The sequence below is a fragment of the Melospiza georgiana genome, chromosome 3, assembly GCF_028018845.1.
Source record: "Melospiza georgiana isolate bMelGeo1 chromosome 3, bMelGeo1.pri, whole genome shotgun sequence".
Lineage (NCBI taxonomy): Eukaryota > Metazoa > Chordata > Aves > Passeriformes > Passerellidae > Melospiza > Melospiza georgiana.
In genome coordinates, this window is record NC_080432.1 from 38,923,846 (window position 1) to 38,942,042 (window position 18,197).

Below are 18,197 nucleotides of genomic sequence, written 5' to 3' on the forward strand. Positions count from 1 at the left end.
GTCCCAGAGGAGGGGAATATTTCCCTGTCCACGGGGTCATGCCAGCTGCAGAGACGCAGCACGCCAGGAGAAATGGGGCTGCGGTGAGGGTGCCTGGAAAGGACTGCTTTCCAAACCAACAGGAGAAGGATTTCCACAGCTTTCCCAGCGACGACAGTCAAACCACTGCAGGGAACCAGACCTTCCACCACCGCCACCACCATCATGAAGGAAACTACTGAAAATGTCTCTCTGGACGATGCCAGCTGGAGCCAGGTGATGTGCGAGGGCTCGGCTGTGAGTGAGAGCCGCGTGGAGTGGCGAGGGACCCGAGGGGCTCAGCTGGCCCGCGGCTGCCGGGAGCGGGGAGAGGGAGGCAGCCATCCTGCCAGGAGTGGGGAGAGGCAGGCACCCATCCTGCGGGGATCAGGGAGAGGCAGGCACCCATCCTGCCAGGAGAGGGGAGAGGCAGGCAGCCATCCTGCCAGGAGTGGGGAGAGGCAGGCACCCATCCTGCGGGGAGCGACAGGCAGCCATCCTGCCGGGATCAGGGAGAGGCAGGCAGCCATCCTGCCAGGAGAGGGGAGAGGCAGGCACCCGTCCTGCCAGGAGAGGGGAGAGGCAGGCAGCCATCCTGCCAGGAGCGGGGAGCGACAGGCAGCCATCCTGCCAGGAGAGGGGAGAGGCAGGCAGCCATCCTGGCAGCGGGCTGGCACAGCCAGTGAGCCCCGAGGTGCTCCCGCTCCGAACTGTGGATCCCAAAGCAGGCACACCGCCCACCGCAGCACACTGGGCATGAGGCTGGCGCCATGCAAGCCCTGCTCAGGTGCCACCGTGGTGGAGCTGATCGAGGGTCTCCAAATGTGTGCATGGGAGTGTATCCTGGACTGGCTTTCCCAGGAAAGCCTTCAGTCTGGATCCCCACGTTTGCTGGGGAGCACCTGTTTTCAAAAATTAGGTTCAAGCATGAGGAAGGGCTCAGAGTGCTTTGGCAGTAGGGGTAGTTTGGAAGGCTTTCCTGTGGCTTCTCCAGCTGCTTGGTGTGATGTTGATTTCTACTGAAAAAAAATAATCAGCCTTGTTTGCTGCAAGGGCAGGAGGTGCACGCAAAGATCATGGCCATCCTCTGCCAAAGACACCACAGGCATGGGCAGGGTCTGTACACAGGGAACAGGTACATTTGCCTTGGCTAGGGTTGGAGTCTGACAAGCAGGAAAAGCACAGAGCTGTGGGAGAGATATGGTTGGCTGGAAGGAAAACTGCAGGCATGCACACACAGCTCAACCCAAAGCTAGGACTTTGTCATTGCAGCTCTATGCAAAAGGGCCAAGTAGGCTCTTGTTATTTTAAATGATATCTCAGAACATCAGGTTCCAGCTGATAAATGGTGAATTTAAAAAACAGAAGAAAGAGACTGCACTAGTGGCTGTGTTTTATTTGTTCATAAAGCCTCCAAGGAAACAAGTCCATGTGGAATTCAATAACGGACATGCTTCCAGTGAACCTTCATTTTTAGCTGTCAAAATGCATCAATTACAATATTGATTTTGATTCAGTAGACTAATACCAAATTATTCAGTAATATGCACCATTTTGTTGCAGTAGACTAATACTGCTGAAGTAGTACATCTTTTTTCCTCAAAAAAAGTCTAATCTCTTTGTAGTGACATGACATTTATCTCCATTTTCAAAGTTTGCCCTTTTAATCTGAAAGCAACTAGAAGAGCACAGTACAGCATGTTTGGCCCTCATACATGTCACTAGAACAAAGTACTTTTTACACTGAGTGTGAACTGATAACTTATTTCAACTCTTCAGACTTTTGCACTACAGTAACTCATCAATAATACTGCTACATCCCATAAATACATTTCCCTTTGTGCTTCATCTTTTCTGAACTCAGACTTTAGCATCACTTTAGTTATTGTAATTAACTGTTGTAATCCACCTAACAACTTTTCCAGACCAAGACTCGGGATAGTATTTTTCACCCTGAAGAAGATAACAGTCTTTATTTCGCATACAGTGGAAAATCAAATGTTCTGGAGGTCAAAGAACTCAACTACCAGGTAAAAATAGTCATTTATACACCTCCCTTCAGCAGGAAGCATATCCAGCAATGCCTGTTTCTATACCCAGACCATTTAAAATGCCAAATAAAGTTGATAAAGATCACACAACTGTTGCATGGTTAGTCAGTTTGTGAGCAGAATCACACTATTGGCCGCAATACTGACAGCAGACTAACCCCTGTATTGTAAATATATATAGTAAAGTTAAGGGATAAGACAGGAATAGAGACCTGTTTCTAGACCCTGCTTTGTTTCAGTCTTGAGCAAATGAATCCTCTGAGGGCTGGAGCACAGGGGCTTTCTATTCAGCTAAGGATGAAAGGAGCCCTTGCTGGCAAGAACGCGTATGTGGAAGGGGATAAAGAGATGACTAACAAAGAGGATTTCAATGAACCAGTGAAATATTTCATCTCCTCCTCACCATGGCATCTGAATTAGATTTCACAATTTTCGGTTTCCTTGAATTTCTAATTATATCTAAAGTTTGAAACATTTAAAATTAACAATAAGTAACAAAGGACACAGAGAGTTTTAGTGATTAACAGAAGAAAAAAAGGCATGAAAGCATAGGTGGCTGCAAAAGAACTTCCTTCTAGGTATTTCTGAAGATGAACAACAATATTTTAATATATGCTTTGCTTGTAACACTGTAACTTTGAAGGTATTTGTTGTTAAATAGTTTCTTGCTTGAATTGAAGGGATTTGTTTCCTTCTTTGTTAGGTTAACACAGCATCCCAGATTCCCTGGTATGAGAACCTTGCTCAGATGAAAATGCCCTGGACCTGGAAATCGGATCCTCGTTCCCATGTGACAGTAATCCAAAATCTGAGTCTAAAAGTGAGAAGTGGTCAGATGCTTGCAATTATAGGAACCACTGGTAAGAGCAACCACATTTTATTATATGGGCAGCTCTCAGATAAAATGAACACAATCAAGAGCAACACTATGCAGTCTTTATGATGTTAAAATCAAGTTGAGAGAAAACTATTGGAGTGTCAGTAAAATACATTCTTTAAGTGATATGATGAACAAGGACACAAAGAAAATACTGAAGGGGAAAAAATAAAAATTCATTTTCAAACCAAACTCTGTTATGCCCTGCCCACATCTGCGTTCTGTTTCCTGAGGTATAGCGAGGTATTGTTACAAGTGTGGCCTGGCAGCTCCAGATCTGCTGGAAATGAATATGTTTCATGGCTCAGATTCAAAACAGGCCAATTGCAGACCATACTCAGATAGCAAACAAATGAAGCCAAAACCCATAAGAAAGATCAGTGCCAACTTGCATAATAAGCATAAGCAGGAATTCTTTTTGGACTGAAACAATTTTAACAGGATAAAATATTGCATTTGTGTTAATTAATAGAAACTTACAGAGAAGAAAAGACAGTTCCTCTTCTGTCTGGTGTTACTGCTTTATTACACTGGGGTTTGGTTTTTTCCTTCCATTTTCTGGTGGGACTGGTCAAGGGGGACAAGAAGTAGACACAGGACCTGTAAACTGAAGTAGAAAGTGCCACACTTGGGAGGTGAAAACCCCCATGCTGTGTCTCCACCAGAGTCTTGCATCAGGTTAGTTCAGTGATTCGGTGAAAATTCTCTCAAAGGCAAGGCATATTTGCCAAAAAAGTTCTAACTTTATTCCTATAAAATGAGAGTTTTCTTTCCTATTGCCATGGAAATCTTTCCTTAGCACATATTGTTAATGTAAGTGAAGCTTACCTTAGAGATTCATTCTCCTGATAATAAAAGGAAAAGCTTTGTGATGAAATAACATTCTGAGTTATAGATATAGCACCTTTGTAAGGCAACATACACTGAGCACAAACCCCTTTCAGCAAACTAGTCAAACTATTTTCAAAAGCTGTTTATCATCTATTTCATCAAATGCCTTGGTAAAATGGATTAAACTGCTGATGGGTTTCACATTGTCAATGGCAATCAATATGTCACTCTTAAACAGAGCAATACATGGTTTACAGATGGATGGGTTTCTTTCTTAAGATGTATGTATTAAGAAGCAAGTGTGGAGTTAATCTTTCAACAGGGAGACTGGAAATAAATGACATCTAATCATAAGAGAGTTCTGTGTGTTTACATACAGAATCATGCAACAAAAAGGAAAAATTCATTTGCTGTTTAACTCCAGATCAGGTTTTGTTTTCATTGTTTTACTTTTCTTACCTCTGGGTATGAACCAGCTTTTCTTAATTATTTAAATGACTTTTTGTCTAATTCAAGTCATAATAATTTTTATTTCAATCGTGATTAATGTTCTTATTGTCTGTATAATCATTCAATGCCTTAGTCATTCAGCCGATCCAGCTGCTGTTTCTGAATTCACAAATCCCTCACAAAGAAAGCTCTTGCTGAGCCTTCGGGTGCCAGCCCTGCAGCCAGGGCGGGACCATCTTTGACCCGTGTTTCAAAAGCGAAAGGGAGTTCACCGTAGAGATAAGGGACACTTCTTGTGCTCCTGAAGCCGTCCTCAAAGCCCAACTACCCACTTCTGCTGAGAAATGATAAGGGTTCAAACCACATACTCCATTCCAGGGGCGAGAGATTTCCTTAACAGGAGCTTAGAGTCAGTGTTTTCTTTGAATATCATCCTGTCTCTGTGACTTTGGGAAAACTTTAGGAGGGTTGGCAAATATTTTTTTTTTCCTTAACATCTCTGTCTGTGACAAGATTGCTTTTCAAAACCATCCCTTGGAAATTAATTTTCAGTTTTTATTTTTCTAGCCGGTGGAAAGACATCCTTGCTTGACGTGATAACCTGCCGGGATCATGGAGGCAAAATCAAGTCTGGTCAAGTCATGATCAACAACGAACCCAGCACTCCCCAGCTTGTTAGGAAATGCATAGCACACGTGAGGCAGGATGACCGACTGCTCCCCCACCTGACTGTCAGAGAAACACTTTTGTTCGTTGCCAAACTGCGCCTTCCAAAGTTTTTTTCAGACTCACAAAGGAAAAAAAGGGTAATTAAGCTGTTGGGAAAAAATAAAGTTGTCAAAAATGTGTCTGACAGGAATTATCCAAGAGATCCTGTGTGTTTGGAGTCAGAACAGCTAATCTGGCATTTTTTTATGTAGATTATGAATTATAAATCTTTTTCATCTTTCAAGATAGAAACCAGCAATTGTTCCAAAGCTCATAAAAAATGACAATCTAGAGAAAGCATTAGAGAGGCTGAACGACGAACTAAATTTTTGATCGCTGAGTCTTTTTTAACGTTACCTCTAAAATCAAGATTTGTTTTCAAGTGTCTCTAGCACAGAAATATCCAGATGAATTTTAACCACATTAATCATATTTTCAGTTGTACCTATGCACGAATGTGCAAATGAACTCTTGCTTGACGCCTGTCACCCTCGGATCCCCGCAGGTGGAAGACGTGATCGCGGAGCTCCGCCTGCGGCAATGCGCCAACACCCGCGTGGGGAACGAGTACCTGCGGGGCGTCTCCGGGGGAGAGAGGCGCAGGGTGAGCATCGGCGTGCAGCTGCTCTGGAACCCGGGTGAGCACCCTCGCACCTTCCGGGGCACACCCCACACCGCCTGGGCATAACGGAGCACTGCGGGAAGATGGAAACTTTCGGGGAAGAGCCGCACGCTCAGCTGCCCCTGGGGCAGCGGGAGGAGTTCGTACTCGGGAGACTTAACAGGCCTTGCCACACCCTCTGTCTGCCTTTCCACAGCACAGTTAGTGACTGCTGCTGGTCCATCTGCTTCAGTTGCAATCAGTGCTGATCACAGATAATACTGTAATTATTACAGGAATAATTCTGTAAACAGAATGTTTCAGCAGCTGACACACTTTTGACACCTTTGCCAGTGGAAAAGTGGAGACAGAGGCAGAGCCCCCAGGAGCCTTCACCCACCACCAAAGGTTGCTCAAAGTTGCCTGAAGTTACTCTTACAGCAGTGCTCTGGTTTGTGCATATCAGTATAAGGTTTGGATTTTATTCAACCACATGCCACAAGTTACTTTGGCTTATTTTAACATGGAGATTGTTTTCCTTCCCTCTGACACAGCCTCCATTTACATGTGCAGTATCAACAGGAAAGGTCATTTTCTTCACTGTAGTCAGTAATTGCAGTCTTGTGCAACTCACTGACACGGCTTCATGTTGCAGGTGAAATAGAAACTTCCATTGTCCTCAGTAGAAGCAAAACATGAGGCTAAATCCACAGCTGATTTTGCTGGATTGAATCCCCTCTTTGATCTTACAGATATGTATCAAAAGCACCACTAACCTTGACTGAGCCTCTTGTCTAACAGGATTCCCCATCAGCTTTTTCCCTAGGAAGTGGACTTGAAAACTTTTTGCTTGTATAAAGTTATACTTCTGTAGTCATGGGGAAAGCAGGTTTTTGCTTTTGTAAGAAGTGATGCACAGGAATAGCTGTACTGAAATAAAAAAAAAAAGTTATTTTCTTTAAATTTAAAAATAATGAGTGAAATTTCGTGCACTAGCACCATTTCACTTAGAACATATTTTCCAAACCACCCGTGCTGCTTTCCACAGCTAAACTTACTGTCTTTGGCAGGAATACTCATACTTGATGAACCCACGTCTGGACTGGACAGTTTTACTGCACATAACCTTGTGATAACATTATCCAGACTGGCCAGAGGAAACAGATTGGTTCTTCTTTCACTTCATCAGCCCCGCTCAGACATCTTCCAGCTGTTTGATTTGGTTCTTCTGATGACTTCTGGACTCACTGCCTACTGTGGAACAGCTAAAGACATGGTCCAGTATTTCACAGAACTAGGCTATCCCTGCCCAAAGTACAGCAATCCTGCAGATTTTTACGGTCAGTATCAAGCACTGTCATAAAAAAAAGGGAAATCATTTGCTTTCCTAAGTGACTAGGTAATGGTGATTTTTATTGACCATGACTGTCTCAGAAATTCCTTGTAACTAACCCAAATCAATACTGCAGGAAGTTCACTTTTTAATAGGATCCTTATTTGTCAGTACAGGAAATGTAGCAAAACCAAGAGGTACAAGGGGACAAAACTAATTTTAAAAACACTCCTTCTAACAGTGCCAGATGCAGTAACTTGTCAACATGTTTAGCATACTTATCTCCATGTTTTAGCTGACTGAAACGTCTTCTCTGGGAAAGATACAGATAAACTGATCAACTGCTTTCTGTAGGCAGTTCTCTGATTTCTCAGTTTCGAAAATGTAGAAGTTTGTTTACCAGAAGCTAACTCCTAGTCTGAGACAAAACTGGAACAAGTACTGGGAAAAAGGAGTGCTGTCCTACAGAAGCACAATGGAAGGGAGAAAATCCCAACCCAAATCAGCAATCTTTTTACTCCTCAAAGAAAGCTTATGTGGTTTCAAATCCATTCATTTTCTGGGTTTTGCAATGTGGAAAAGGAATCTGCCCTGTTAATCTAATGGCAGGAATCTCTTAACAGAGGCTGGCTCAATTCCAGCCCTTAGGTCTTTGCACTCAAGTTGGCCAGAAAACCTGATAGAGACCTCAGACAACCATAATGTTGTGGAGTAATCTCTTCAGCTGTGCCCATGTGGCAGGCAGTGCCAGCTGTACAGAGATAAATGGAAGTTAACCTTGGTGTCAAGCCCCACAAAAAGACCTTTGTCACCATGAGGGTTCAGAGCAGTCCTGAGCCAAGCACAGCCTTGGGGAAGGCTTGCAGCACCCCTGGATAGGAATGGAGAACCAGAGGAGTCCTGGGGAAACCCATAGCTCCAGCCTGTGGTTACAGAGACAACACCCTGTGCCATGGGCATGGGGAGGGCAGACAGGCAGGGGAAGATCATTGAATGGTGTGCACTGAGTCAGTAGGCACAGGAAAAGAAAGGAAATATGGGCAGCAGGAAGGTGGAAATAGGACAGGACGGCAGAGCAATAGGACAAGATGAAATAGGACATCTTGTCCTATTTCCACTTGTCCTTGTGGAAATAGGACAAGATGGCATTCACAGCAAGAGGGAACACCTGATGGAAACACTCAGGTGCTGGCTGTGTGTCTGACCGAGAAACAAGCGACCCGAGCAGAAGGGAAGGCAGAGAATTTCTGATGGACTCCTCCTAACAGTGGCTGAAGAGACATGATCAACCCAGTGCAAGGAGTCAGGAAATGTGCAGTGATAGTTCTCTCAGAAAGCATCTGTAAAACTTCAGATATTGTCAATCTACACCAAAGATCAGCATGGGAAAATACTACTGTAAGTTTAGATAAAAAAACAAACAAACAAACAAACAAACCAACAAAAAAATCCTAAGTCAACTATTATTGGTATCACTACGCACTATGTTGTCCTTAGATAATATTCCTTTTGGACTTTCTCAGGTAAAGTTTATGGCACCTCTATAACTATAATTGTGCACAGGAAGAAAAAATGTGATTTAAGTCAAAGTCACACATAAAAGACTGCAAATGCCTACATTACAGGAAAGAAATTCAAACTATTTTTTCTCAGCACTGTTTTCAAGGTGCTCTGAAATTTATAAACATCTGAAATAGTAGTTTATAATACTATAATAAGCAATTATGTAATATCTCAGTGATTCATTGAGTGACTAGGTAAGAAACATACACATTAACAATCTGTTCATCTCTAATTACCTAAAATAACTGATAGTTCTAACTGTTGTAAGTTAATGAACGTACACAGGTTGGACTGTTTGCTCCCAAGTAAATCCCTAATTCTAAACACATCGTAAAGTTATTTATTCTATAGCACATGGACTCAAATCAAGTAATGTCTTGCAGTTGACTTGACCAGTATTGATAAACGGACTGCAGAAAAGGAGATGGAAAGCCAAAAAACAGCAAATACTCTTGCCAACTTGTTCTTAGAAAAGGTCAAACACTTTGATGATTTCTTATGGAAAGCTACTGAAGGAGACAACGCTGATACCACAGTCATCAAGCAGAGGTAAAGAAAAGAATGTCATAGAGAAGAACTGGAATAATAGCTACACCTTCTGCTAATCTATTTTTTTTCTCTTTTTCTTTTGGGGAGGAATTCAGAAGAGGTTCTCAATATGCCTCACCATTTAAATGATCAGTTACCAGGAGCCTTGAAGCAGTTCACAATATTATTAAGGTAATCTTGTTACGTATTGTGCCCATTTTTATTTAAAATCATCAGAAAGAGGCACAGAACATCCCACCCCAGTTTTCTTCCTTCAAGCTTTCACCTTGGTAGACCTGAAATACTTGGTGGCTACAGGTGCCTCATGGGTTTGATTAGGTAAAACCCTTTACAGAAACAGGGAGCCCAACTCCTGTCCTTGCCAAAGCCAGCAAGTTCCAGGAACTGATGTGAACACTGGCTGAGGCTGTGTGTCTGAATATAACTGGCATTAGTAAGTGTTCTATCTTATGGTCAATATTGCTGTTTTCCTAGTCGTCAGGTCTCCAATGACTTCAGAGATCTTTCAAGATTACTAATCCATGGATTTGAAGCCCTTCTTATGTCATTATTAATTGGATTTTTGTACTATGGCCACGAAAAAAACGGACTCTCTATTCGGGACACAACAGCACTGCTGTACATGATAGGTGCCCTTATCCCATTCACAATAATTTTGGATGTTATTGCCAAATGTAAGTGTCAGTCTTCTTGTAAATGCTATAAGGAATTAAAATGAAAAAATTCTTAAATCTATGACAAAAATAAGCTTATTCATACAACCCAGTGTATTTGTTCCTCCCCTGCAGGTCATTCAGAAAGAGCAATGCTTTATCATGACTTGGAAGGTGGAATGTACTCTGTTAGCCCATACTTCTTTGCTAAGGTAATCGGTTTTGCTGCCAGGAAATACAAACAGCCGTCTAGAACATTAAAAAACACAAGCAAAACAAAGCCTTGTTGAATAAATAATCACATTCATATCAGACTTTGTTCTTTTGTGTCTGCCAGCTGAAGCTATCAGTCTCACTTCCTTTGTATTAATAGATTAGGCCTCACACTAGTTTAGAATTTTGCCATAAGTCATGGCTGAGATCCCACACCCAGAAAAGGCAAAGTCTTTGGCCAAAACGTGAGAAATCTCAGACTCAGATTTCCAGGTTTAGACAATTTTACATACCTGCTGTTTAATTCAACTGCAGCATCTCTGAAAGTTTGCTTACATATCTTGATCTGTAAAACAAAACATTCGTATCAAATGCTAAAGCGGAGGTAAAACAGAAATTACAGAATGCTGTGATATTTCCAGTTTGGGCCTGCATTGGTCTGAACTAAAAAATGTGTTACGTGCACAAAGAGCCAGAGATTCTAGAATCAAATTTAGAACTTTTAAAAAACGACATTCTCTTTTTCACAAGGGTTTTGAATAATCCCTCTTTTGTGATGTTAGATGAGTTCTGCCTGCCATGGCATCTGTAATTTAGGTTTCCATTTCTGCACAGGATTTTAAATGCTTATTAGTGGTTGCCAGAGAAAAAAATTCTTTGCATTGTGTCACAAAGATTGCACATTATTCACAGAGAAATCGATGTAATTTGTTACAACCTTAGTATTAGAGGATAGTAGCAACTCTCTTTGAAGAATTAATACTCTCTTATATACCTCTTCAGATATTTGAGAAAATCCCAGTTATGCTTTTGTTTTACAATGACTCAAGTTGCTACCTGGACTGCCTTTGGGAAAAGGTGGTGAGGGCACCAACAGCCAAATTTGTCTCAAATTTGACATCACACAAGTTTCAGATAAATTGGGACAAAACATTCAGTTGCCATGAGTCAGTAGCAGTACTACTGTTCTCAAGCACACCAGTTCACAGCAAAAGTGTATTGGGTTCTTAGACTCTCCCAAAACTCTTAACAAAACAAGCTGTGACAATTAGTTTTAGGCATTGTCACAGCAGGAGAAAAAAATAGCAAGGCATTGTTTCTGTTGTGGATTGGTTTTGCATGTCACTGGCAAGCCCCGACAGGGAGATGATTGCATTCTAAGGGAGTATTTCCTATAGCTTTTATAAACATTGCACAAGTACATTAAGGCACATCTCATGTATTTTTGTAATTATCATTCACCATTTTCTCTTTTTTTTAAATTTTCTTTTTCATCTTCCCAAACAGATTCTGGGGGAACTCCCAGAACACTGCATTTTTGTTGTAATTTATGGGATTCCCATCTACTGGCTGGCAAACCTTGTTCCTGATCCAGAACACTTCCTGCTGAACTTCCTGTTGCTGTGGTTGGCTGTTTACAGTGCCCGTGCCATGGCACTTTGGGTGGCAGCTCTGCTGCCGACCTTACAGCTCTCTGCCTTCTTTGGCAATGTCCTCTTCACATCATTCTACCTCAGTGGTGGGTTTGTGATAAGCCTGAACAGCCTCTGGACAGGTAGGACAAAGCTCCCACCCTCCCTCCAAATTGAAACTCCAATGGCTTTCATCAGTGACAGTGTGTCCTGTGCAGGAAAGCTCAGCTTTGTTCTTACCTTGGCAGTTTTTTTCTTGGATGGTGACAGTGCAGTCAGGTCACCCATTTTACATCAGTTTCTCCACCTGAAAATGAGGCAACAAGAAGTTTGGTCAAAAAAGCAATAGTGAAAGGCTAGCTTCTTATGTGGTTGCTGAATTCTTCAGTAAAAAGAATTGTGTTCTAAAGAGGAAGATGGAGCTCCAGGAAGACTTAGTTGACAGGGGGAGTTTGATGGATGTGGATATTAGCTAACTCCTGATTTCCCATCTCCATGTAACTATGTAAAGTATATCTGCCATTTTGTCCAATAATAAACTGTCACATGTTTACAGCCTCTGGCTGTCAAGAAGTGAGACAAACCTGCTGTATTTGGCAGCAGCACAGCAGTATTCTAGGTCTCAAGTTTCGTGTGTGTGAATCAATTTCTGTCATTTTCTTTTTCAGTTCCTTTTTGGGTTTCAAAAATCTCTTTTCTTAGATGGAATTTTGAAGGAATGATGCAAGTTCAGTTCACTGACACCACATATGAAATGACTGATGGAAACGTTACTTATCAAATACCAGGAAAACTCGTAAGTCAGTAATAAAAATCGTTGCACATATTGATAAGAAATTGGAAATTTTGAAAGAAATTGCTATTTATATGCCTGTCATATGTTATAATTTTATCATTTAAATAATTGGTGTAGGCCTCAAATTTAGCAATTGCCAAATCAACACATGAAGCTGGGTTACACTTGGTTGTAAATTTGTTCCTCAAGATGGCCCTACAGCAGTTCCTCCTTCTATGCCTTTCTGTTAGTTGAAGAGAAAAAACCAAAATAGTAAAGGGCAACTCTTTCCTACACCAGCCCCAACTATGCACTTTGCTGGAACTGTGTTCTTCTGAAATAGGAATAGGGTAGCTGCAACCCTCTATCAAACCACCCTGGAAGCTACACCCAAGATGGAAAACAGGGGAAGGTAGCAGGTGCCAGGAAAGCTTACACATAAAACACACTTCACAGATCCAGCACGAAAATGTTGTGCCTTTAGCTAATTTTGTGCTATTGGTCACTACAGGTCACTCAGGCTCTGGACCTGGACTCCCACCCTCTCTATGTGAGCTACCTTGTCCTCGCTGGCATCATTTGCAGCTTCCTGCTTTTCTACTATTTATCTCTGCGCTTCATCAAGCAGAAATCGAGCCAAGACTGGTAAGGGCAGCGGAGGCAGCAGGTGCCGGCCTCCCTCGCAGGAACAGGGGCAGCAGCTCCCGCAGCAGGAGCGGCAGCGCGGCTGCCACAGGATGGCAGCAGAAGCCCAGGAGTCGGGAGCCTGCCACGGACCGCGGCTGCAGCCTGGCATCGGGGGCGGGGTGGGCTTGGGGCTTCGCCTTCACTTGGGCTTTTGCTGCACTTACGGCTCGAGCGAGTGACAAGGCGCTTGCGAGTCCTGCACGTCTGGAAATTGTCTGAGCTGTGGGCCACCGATGGAAAAGGACCCACGGCACTCTGTAATAATAGCTGATGTTCTAGTCCATAATGTTTGAACATACGATGATCACTTACTTAATTCAGAGGGCTACAAGAGAACAGGATCAAAACACTTTCTGTGGCATGTATGACATTTAACATAGAAGATTCCACAAGTGTTTCAGGAGAACATGCAAGGATGGATAACACAATTATTAACTACTCTGTGTTCTAATTTCTTATGTGTTTTAAAGCTTTGCCTTTGTGTTCCAGTAATACGCTGATGATGCCCAAACCAGGTATTTGCTCACTGTAGGGATGAGACCTTGTAACAAATAAAATTATGTCACCTTCTTGGGTTTATTTTTACAATATAAATGCATATCAATTGTGTGTTATTAATGACATCTTTCTCCATTGCAATACACATCCTAGCAATTTGCCAATTTTTCTTCCTAAGGTTCTCAGGTAGAAAACACCAACCTGCCCCTGAGTAATTAAAAATCTAATTATGCAACCTATTAATGCTTGTCTAGTGCACCTAGTTATGCTCAGAAAATGATTATCAGTAAATACATGGCTGTAATTCACAGAGTCATGGTAAGTGCATGTACAAATTATGTGTACAGTTTCTGTGAGCATTTTGTAAGATTAGCTTGCTTGCTTTTAAACGTTTAGATGCATTTCTCTGTTCCTACATATAGAAACCCAAAGCAGATTGTCTACTTGACTTTCACTTGCACACTGCACACAGTGGAAAACTCCTAGTGTAATCAGCTGTAATGTCCCAGATACTGTCATGTAAATTGTGAGGTTTGGTTGGTTTTGGTTGTTCTGTTTTGGGGTTTTTTTGTTGGTGGTTTTTTTTTTTTCTTTTTTAAGAAATAGGAACGAAAGAACAACTGTGCTTCATTATTCTCTTTGGCAGTCAGGACTGCCAAGTTACTTTCCACAGGTTCCACATGGTATTAAATTCCCAGGAGGACCCTGGTCAGTAGATGTTAAGCAGGTCTGATAAAATAAGATCTTCAGCCCCAGGCAGCAGTAGGAATCCAAGACACATTCTAACGTGAATCCTACCATTTCTTTCTCATTCTGCTGCATTTGATTTCAAAAAAACCCACTTGATCTGATCTTAGTGCCATTTTGAAATTATCAGATTTTCACTCCCTTTTAGTGGCAAAGCCAATTCTTTCAGTCCAATTCAGCATCATTAAATTGTCAGAATAGCAGCTTCCTGTTTGATTCTTAATTATTCCTTTTTATTACATTTAAGACACTTAATTTTTTTTAAAGTGGTTTACTCTTCTTTGTAATGATCTGTTGTGATTAGAATCTCTTTTATATTACACTGAAGTTTTAAGGGTATATATTGGTACTTCTAGTCTAAACCTCTATTTTCAAGGTATTTAGAGGATTAAATTCTAGGCTGACTCTCTGTTGTGAATTCACTTTGATGTTTAATAAAAAAAAAAGGAGCGACACAATGGGAGAAATTAAAGACATAAGGGACAGCTCTGAATTTTAGGGGCATATTGTCATGCACAGAAATCTTCAGGCATCTAGATAAGAATATACCATAGCCTTAACTTTGAATTTCCTTCCTTTTGTGAAATTAGTCAGGCTGCTGACATTACTTAAACAGCCTTTTTCCATTTAATATTCCACCCTCTCACCATTATGCAGCAGGACCAAACGGTGTGAGTGTTTCAGAGGTGGTGTTATGACAAGGCTGGATGTATCCATAATGGGGACTTGAGCGGTGAGCCGAGGAACAGCCCGCGTGCGGAGTGCGGGAAGAGCTATCATAGGATGTGGCCAGGCCTCTGTTTACACAGAAAAAGCTCATATTCTATATACTACAATTACATTAGCACGCTGCCTATGATCATATCTTGTTTCCTTGATGCCGAGAGATGGGGAATCTAGGCTGTGATTATTGTTCCAGCCTTTAGCAATAAGAAGGTAGGAGCCTTGAAATACCAGCAATTAGCGTTCGTGCCTAACAATAGCATCCGTGGGGTGCGTGCGGAGAAGAGCTCAGGCACCAGTGGGTGGATGACACACAACCTGCCCCACTTGCAAATAATGCAGCTTTGGGGGAATGATGTCCCTCTCAGCCAGGGAAGGTCATGCCATGCCCCCACTGCAGAGCTGCTGCTGCAAAAGCAAATGGCTGGTGAGGCACTAGAAGTCTTCCCACGAGCTCCGACCAAGGCTCAAAGTCATAACTGAATTTCAACACAGCTTTGCTTTCCAAGTTTGAGAGTAGCCATTCCTTCTCCTTAGACTCTCCCTGCATCAGCAGCAGCAGCAGCTCACTATTCCCTCCTGTCTGCACTCCCTCTGTCAGTATAACCGGAGATGCTGCAGTCCACAACAATCTCAACGCTGACAAGGAAGGCACAAGGAAGGCACTGCCCAAAACTCACCGTGCTGCCCCCTCTGCCCAAAACTCACTGTGCTGCCCACTCCACAGGGCCAGTACAATCTTGGCGACTTTAGCAGCGTGGTAAGGCAGATGTGCCACTCAGCAAAGCACTGCCCACCAGTCTGACAGAGCCACCATCCCAAGGAGTCACCAGTGGCTGTCTTTGCTCTCCCTGCATCCTCCCTGGCCAGCTTTAGAAGGGATCTCCTCAGCTGTAAGACCCAGTCTCTGCTCCTGCAGGGAACCAAGTCAGTGCAAAACTGGTTTTGAACTGTCACCACATTTAACTGGTTACAGGGTTTCCAGGCTGTTTGAACTGTGCACAACCCAGCTGCACCAGTCTCTGGGGCTGCAGTGGGCAGATGTATCCAGTTTGGGAATGGGATTATCAAACACAAGCAGCAATGACGTTTGTAAGGAAAATTCACCAAATTTAGAGCCACAAAAGTCATTGTTGGTTACATGGATACTGATCTGTTGAGAAACAGATTTAAAAATTCCCTTTATTAGTTTAGTATTTAATATGGCAAGAGGTGGGAAGTTCTTCCCCAATTTCCGTTCCAAGTTTATGCAGTCTCCACTATGCCAAAAGGACAAACTTTTTTAGCACTGGAAAATGGATTCTAGAAACACTGCCCTGCATACTGGCTCATAGTGTTAGTCCTCCAAAATATTTTTAACTTCTCCTTGGGGAAGGAGTTGCTTTCACTACAGCTAGCCCAAATTAATAAGTAGTAGCCAAAAGTTTCATTTCATTTTTGTTCATTCCAAAATTCTGTTCAGAAATGCTAGCTAAGTAACAAGTATCAATAGCCATTCCTTTTAATAAAAAACCCCCATTAAATTCCTTTAAAAAAATCACAGACAAGATCACAGACGTGGAGATTCTTTGGGTAAGAAATTGCAGGTGTTGGTGTGTCCATTTGTACCAGAAATAACAAACCTTTCAGGTTATAGCCACAGTGATTAATTTTAATGGCAGTAGACAAGAAACAGTGTACACAGAGCTCTGTGACACGCTGCTTTTTTTTAATATAGACTCTGAGAGCCAAGACAAGCCCTTCATGTGTTAGCAGCTATTAATTAAGGCAACAATGTTTAAGCAGTGGGTTGAGGTAATTTTAAAACTGCTTAACCCTTTTCAGAGCTGCTGAGCTTTACAAAGCACACACATATATATATGTGTGTGTGTGTTCATGTTAATATGTAGAAGTATCTGCATGAATGGGTTACATACATATGTATATACACACATTACCAATGCCTGTGATTGCTCTTTTTTTTTTTTGCAGAGAATATTTAAAAAGCAGTTCAAATCCATAATTTGTAGAAGTGCTGTTGCCAATTTATATAATTAATATAAGACTGTTTGTTGGCATTTATTTTGTCATTAAATCAAACTTAAAGGTTATTTTGAATTGCAAATTTTGCTGGCATTATTTGGCTTTCATGGTCACAATTAGATGCTTATAATGCTTCCAGTGCTAAAAACCCTGCAACTTCAAACCCTCAACATTCACACCATGGCTTCAGAACCAGCATCTCCCATCAACAACACATTTGGATGTTCTGCTCCTCTTTAAGCATGATCAGATTTTGCTACATTTCCTACTGTATCTCAGCACCGTTTCTGCCCCACAGTAGTTTTTCATGTGGAGCAAGTGGGTTTAGAGGCCTAAGTGTTACAGTACTGGCCAGAACTTACCTGGTGAGTAAACAATCAATGCCATTTGCCTCAAAAATAATTTATATTTTTTACACAAGCAAATTAGCCTGAATTTTCAAACAAATGCAGAGGAACTGGAAATCTAGGAACATTCTCAAGTAATCCAAACCAAAATGCACACAACATGTAATTTTCAATAAACTCCCAGTGCTTTGCAATATAACATTCAACTGTATCAGGTCACAGGTAAAATCATCAGTCTTCAAGACAGTACATTTGCTCACTTTCACTACTGCAGGATGGGGGAAGTTTTTAGAAAACAACTGAAACAAAATAGAAAACCTTCATGTTTCATGGAGAAAATCAGAAGGAAGAAAACCAAACAATGTAGCAGCACTGCAGCAGCTCCTCCCTGACACAAGTAAACATCATCCTTCTCAAGATTCAATGCTGTGAAGATTGCCCTAAAAGAACTAGTATTATCTTAACAACCACTTTTCAAAAACATTCGAATCTTCTATGACTCAGTTAAAAATAGCCAATTGTCTGGTGGCAGTGCTTCATCTGACCATGGAAAGGCATAAACCCAAAAAATGAGGTCTCCAAACCAGGCAGCAGAAAAATGTGCTACACAAAATGAAAACTTTGAAGAACAGGATGTGTAGTGCCCCTACTAGCTGCCACCAGGTACTGGATGTTATGCTACACAAGGCAGTTGCTGGATTTCCAGGTAGGAAATTTGGGGGTCAAACCTGTGGTAGTCATCAGCCCAAGAGACTCTGATCTGAGCTGAGCAAGGCAGAACATCACCAACTTCTTTCCTCTTTTAGCATCCCCTTGATAGAATCATTTAATAAACTTTTTGGCTCGTAGTTCTTAGCAACAGGAGCATGAGCTGCCACTCCCTCCCCAGAGCTACACACAATGGGCACAGTCCAGAAGCCAGCATGGTGCCACCAGCCCAATAGTGATCCCACACACAGCACTTCTGGCCTCTCACACCACACACTGTACCTGCTTCCCCAATTCCCCCCACAATTCCTACAAATAATCATGTAAAAAAGCATTTTGGCCAAGTATTGTTACCAAGAAAGGTGCACTTTTCTGGTTACAGCAGAGCTCAGCACTGACAAACGCTTTCCACACGCTTGCTCCAGGCTCCT

At 42.0% G+C, this 18,197-nt stretch overlaps 1 protein-coding gene and 1 long non-coding RNA gene across 3 annotated transcripts; one reads left to right on the plus strand and one right to left on the minus strand.

Moving 5' to 3' along the window:
• Nucleotides 1-204: 204 nt before the first annotated feature.
• On the plus strand, nucleotides 205-12,683 carry ABCG8 (ATP binding cassette subfamily G member 8). 2 transcript variants are annotated; one of them, XM_058020747.1, is made up of 13 exons: nucleotides 205-276; nucleotides 1,950-2,048; nucleotides 2,773-2,929; nucleotides 4,795-5,033; nucleotides 5,441-5,573; nucleotides 6,607-6,876; nucleotides 8,816-8,981; nucleotides 9,069-9,152; nucleotides 9,456-9,655; nucleotides 9,770-9,846; nucleotides 11,135-11,402; nucleotides 11,928-12,055; nucleotides 12,546-12,683. In XM_058020747.1, exons 1-13 carry the CDS (start codon nucleotides 205-207, stop codon nucleotides 12,681-12,683), a joined length of 2,031 nt encoding a protein of 676 aa, XP_057876730.1. The 2 variants fall into 2 exon arrangements, with proteins under 2 accessions (XP_057876730.1, XP_057876731.1); XM_058020748.1 differs by having other exon boundaries at nucleotides 205-255; nucleotides 1,944-2,048.
• LOC131081561 (uncharacterized) lies at nucleotides 9,818-18,197 on the minus strand. The gene is made up of 3 exons (XR_009114269.1): nucleotides 18,121-18,197; nucleotides 11,500-11,566; nucleotides 9,818-10,193 (listed from the first exon to the last, which is right to left on the minus strand). It is a non-coding gene; the product is annotated as an uncharacterized LOC131081561 (long non-coding RNA).

Excerpts from the sequence above, each read along its gene's own strand:
- ABCG8 (XM_058020747.1), top strand. The coding sequence starts at position 205 with ATGAAGGAAACTACTGAAAATGTCTCTCTGGACGATGCCAGCTGGAGC. Across the intron at positions 5,574-6,606 it reads GCAGCTGCTCTGGAACCCGG|GAATACTCATACTTGATGAA; the intron begins GTGAGCACCCTC and ends TGTCTTTGGCAG. Across the intron at positions 9,656-9,769 it reads TTTGGATGTTATTGCCAAAT|GTCATTCAGAAAGAGCAATG; the intron begins GTAAGTGTCAGT and ends CCTCCCCTGCAG.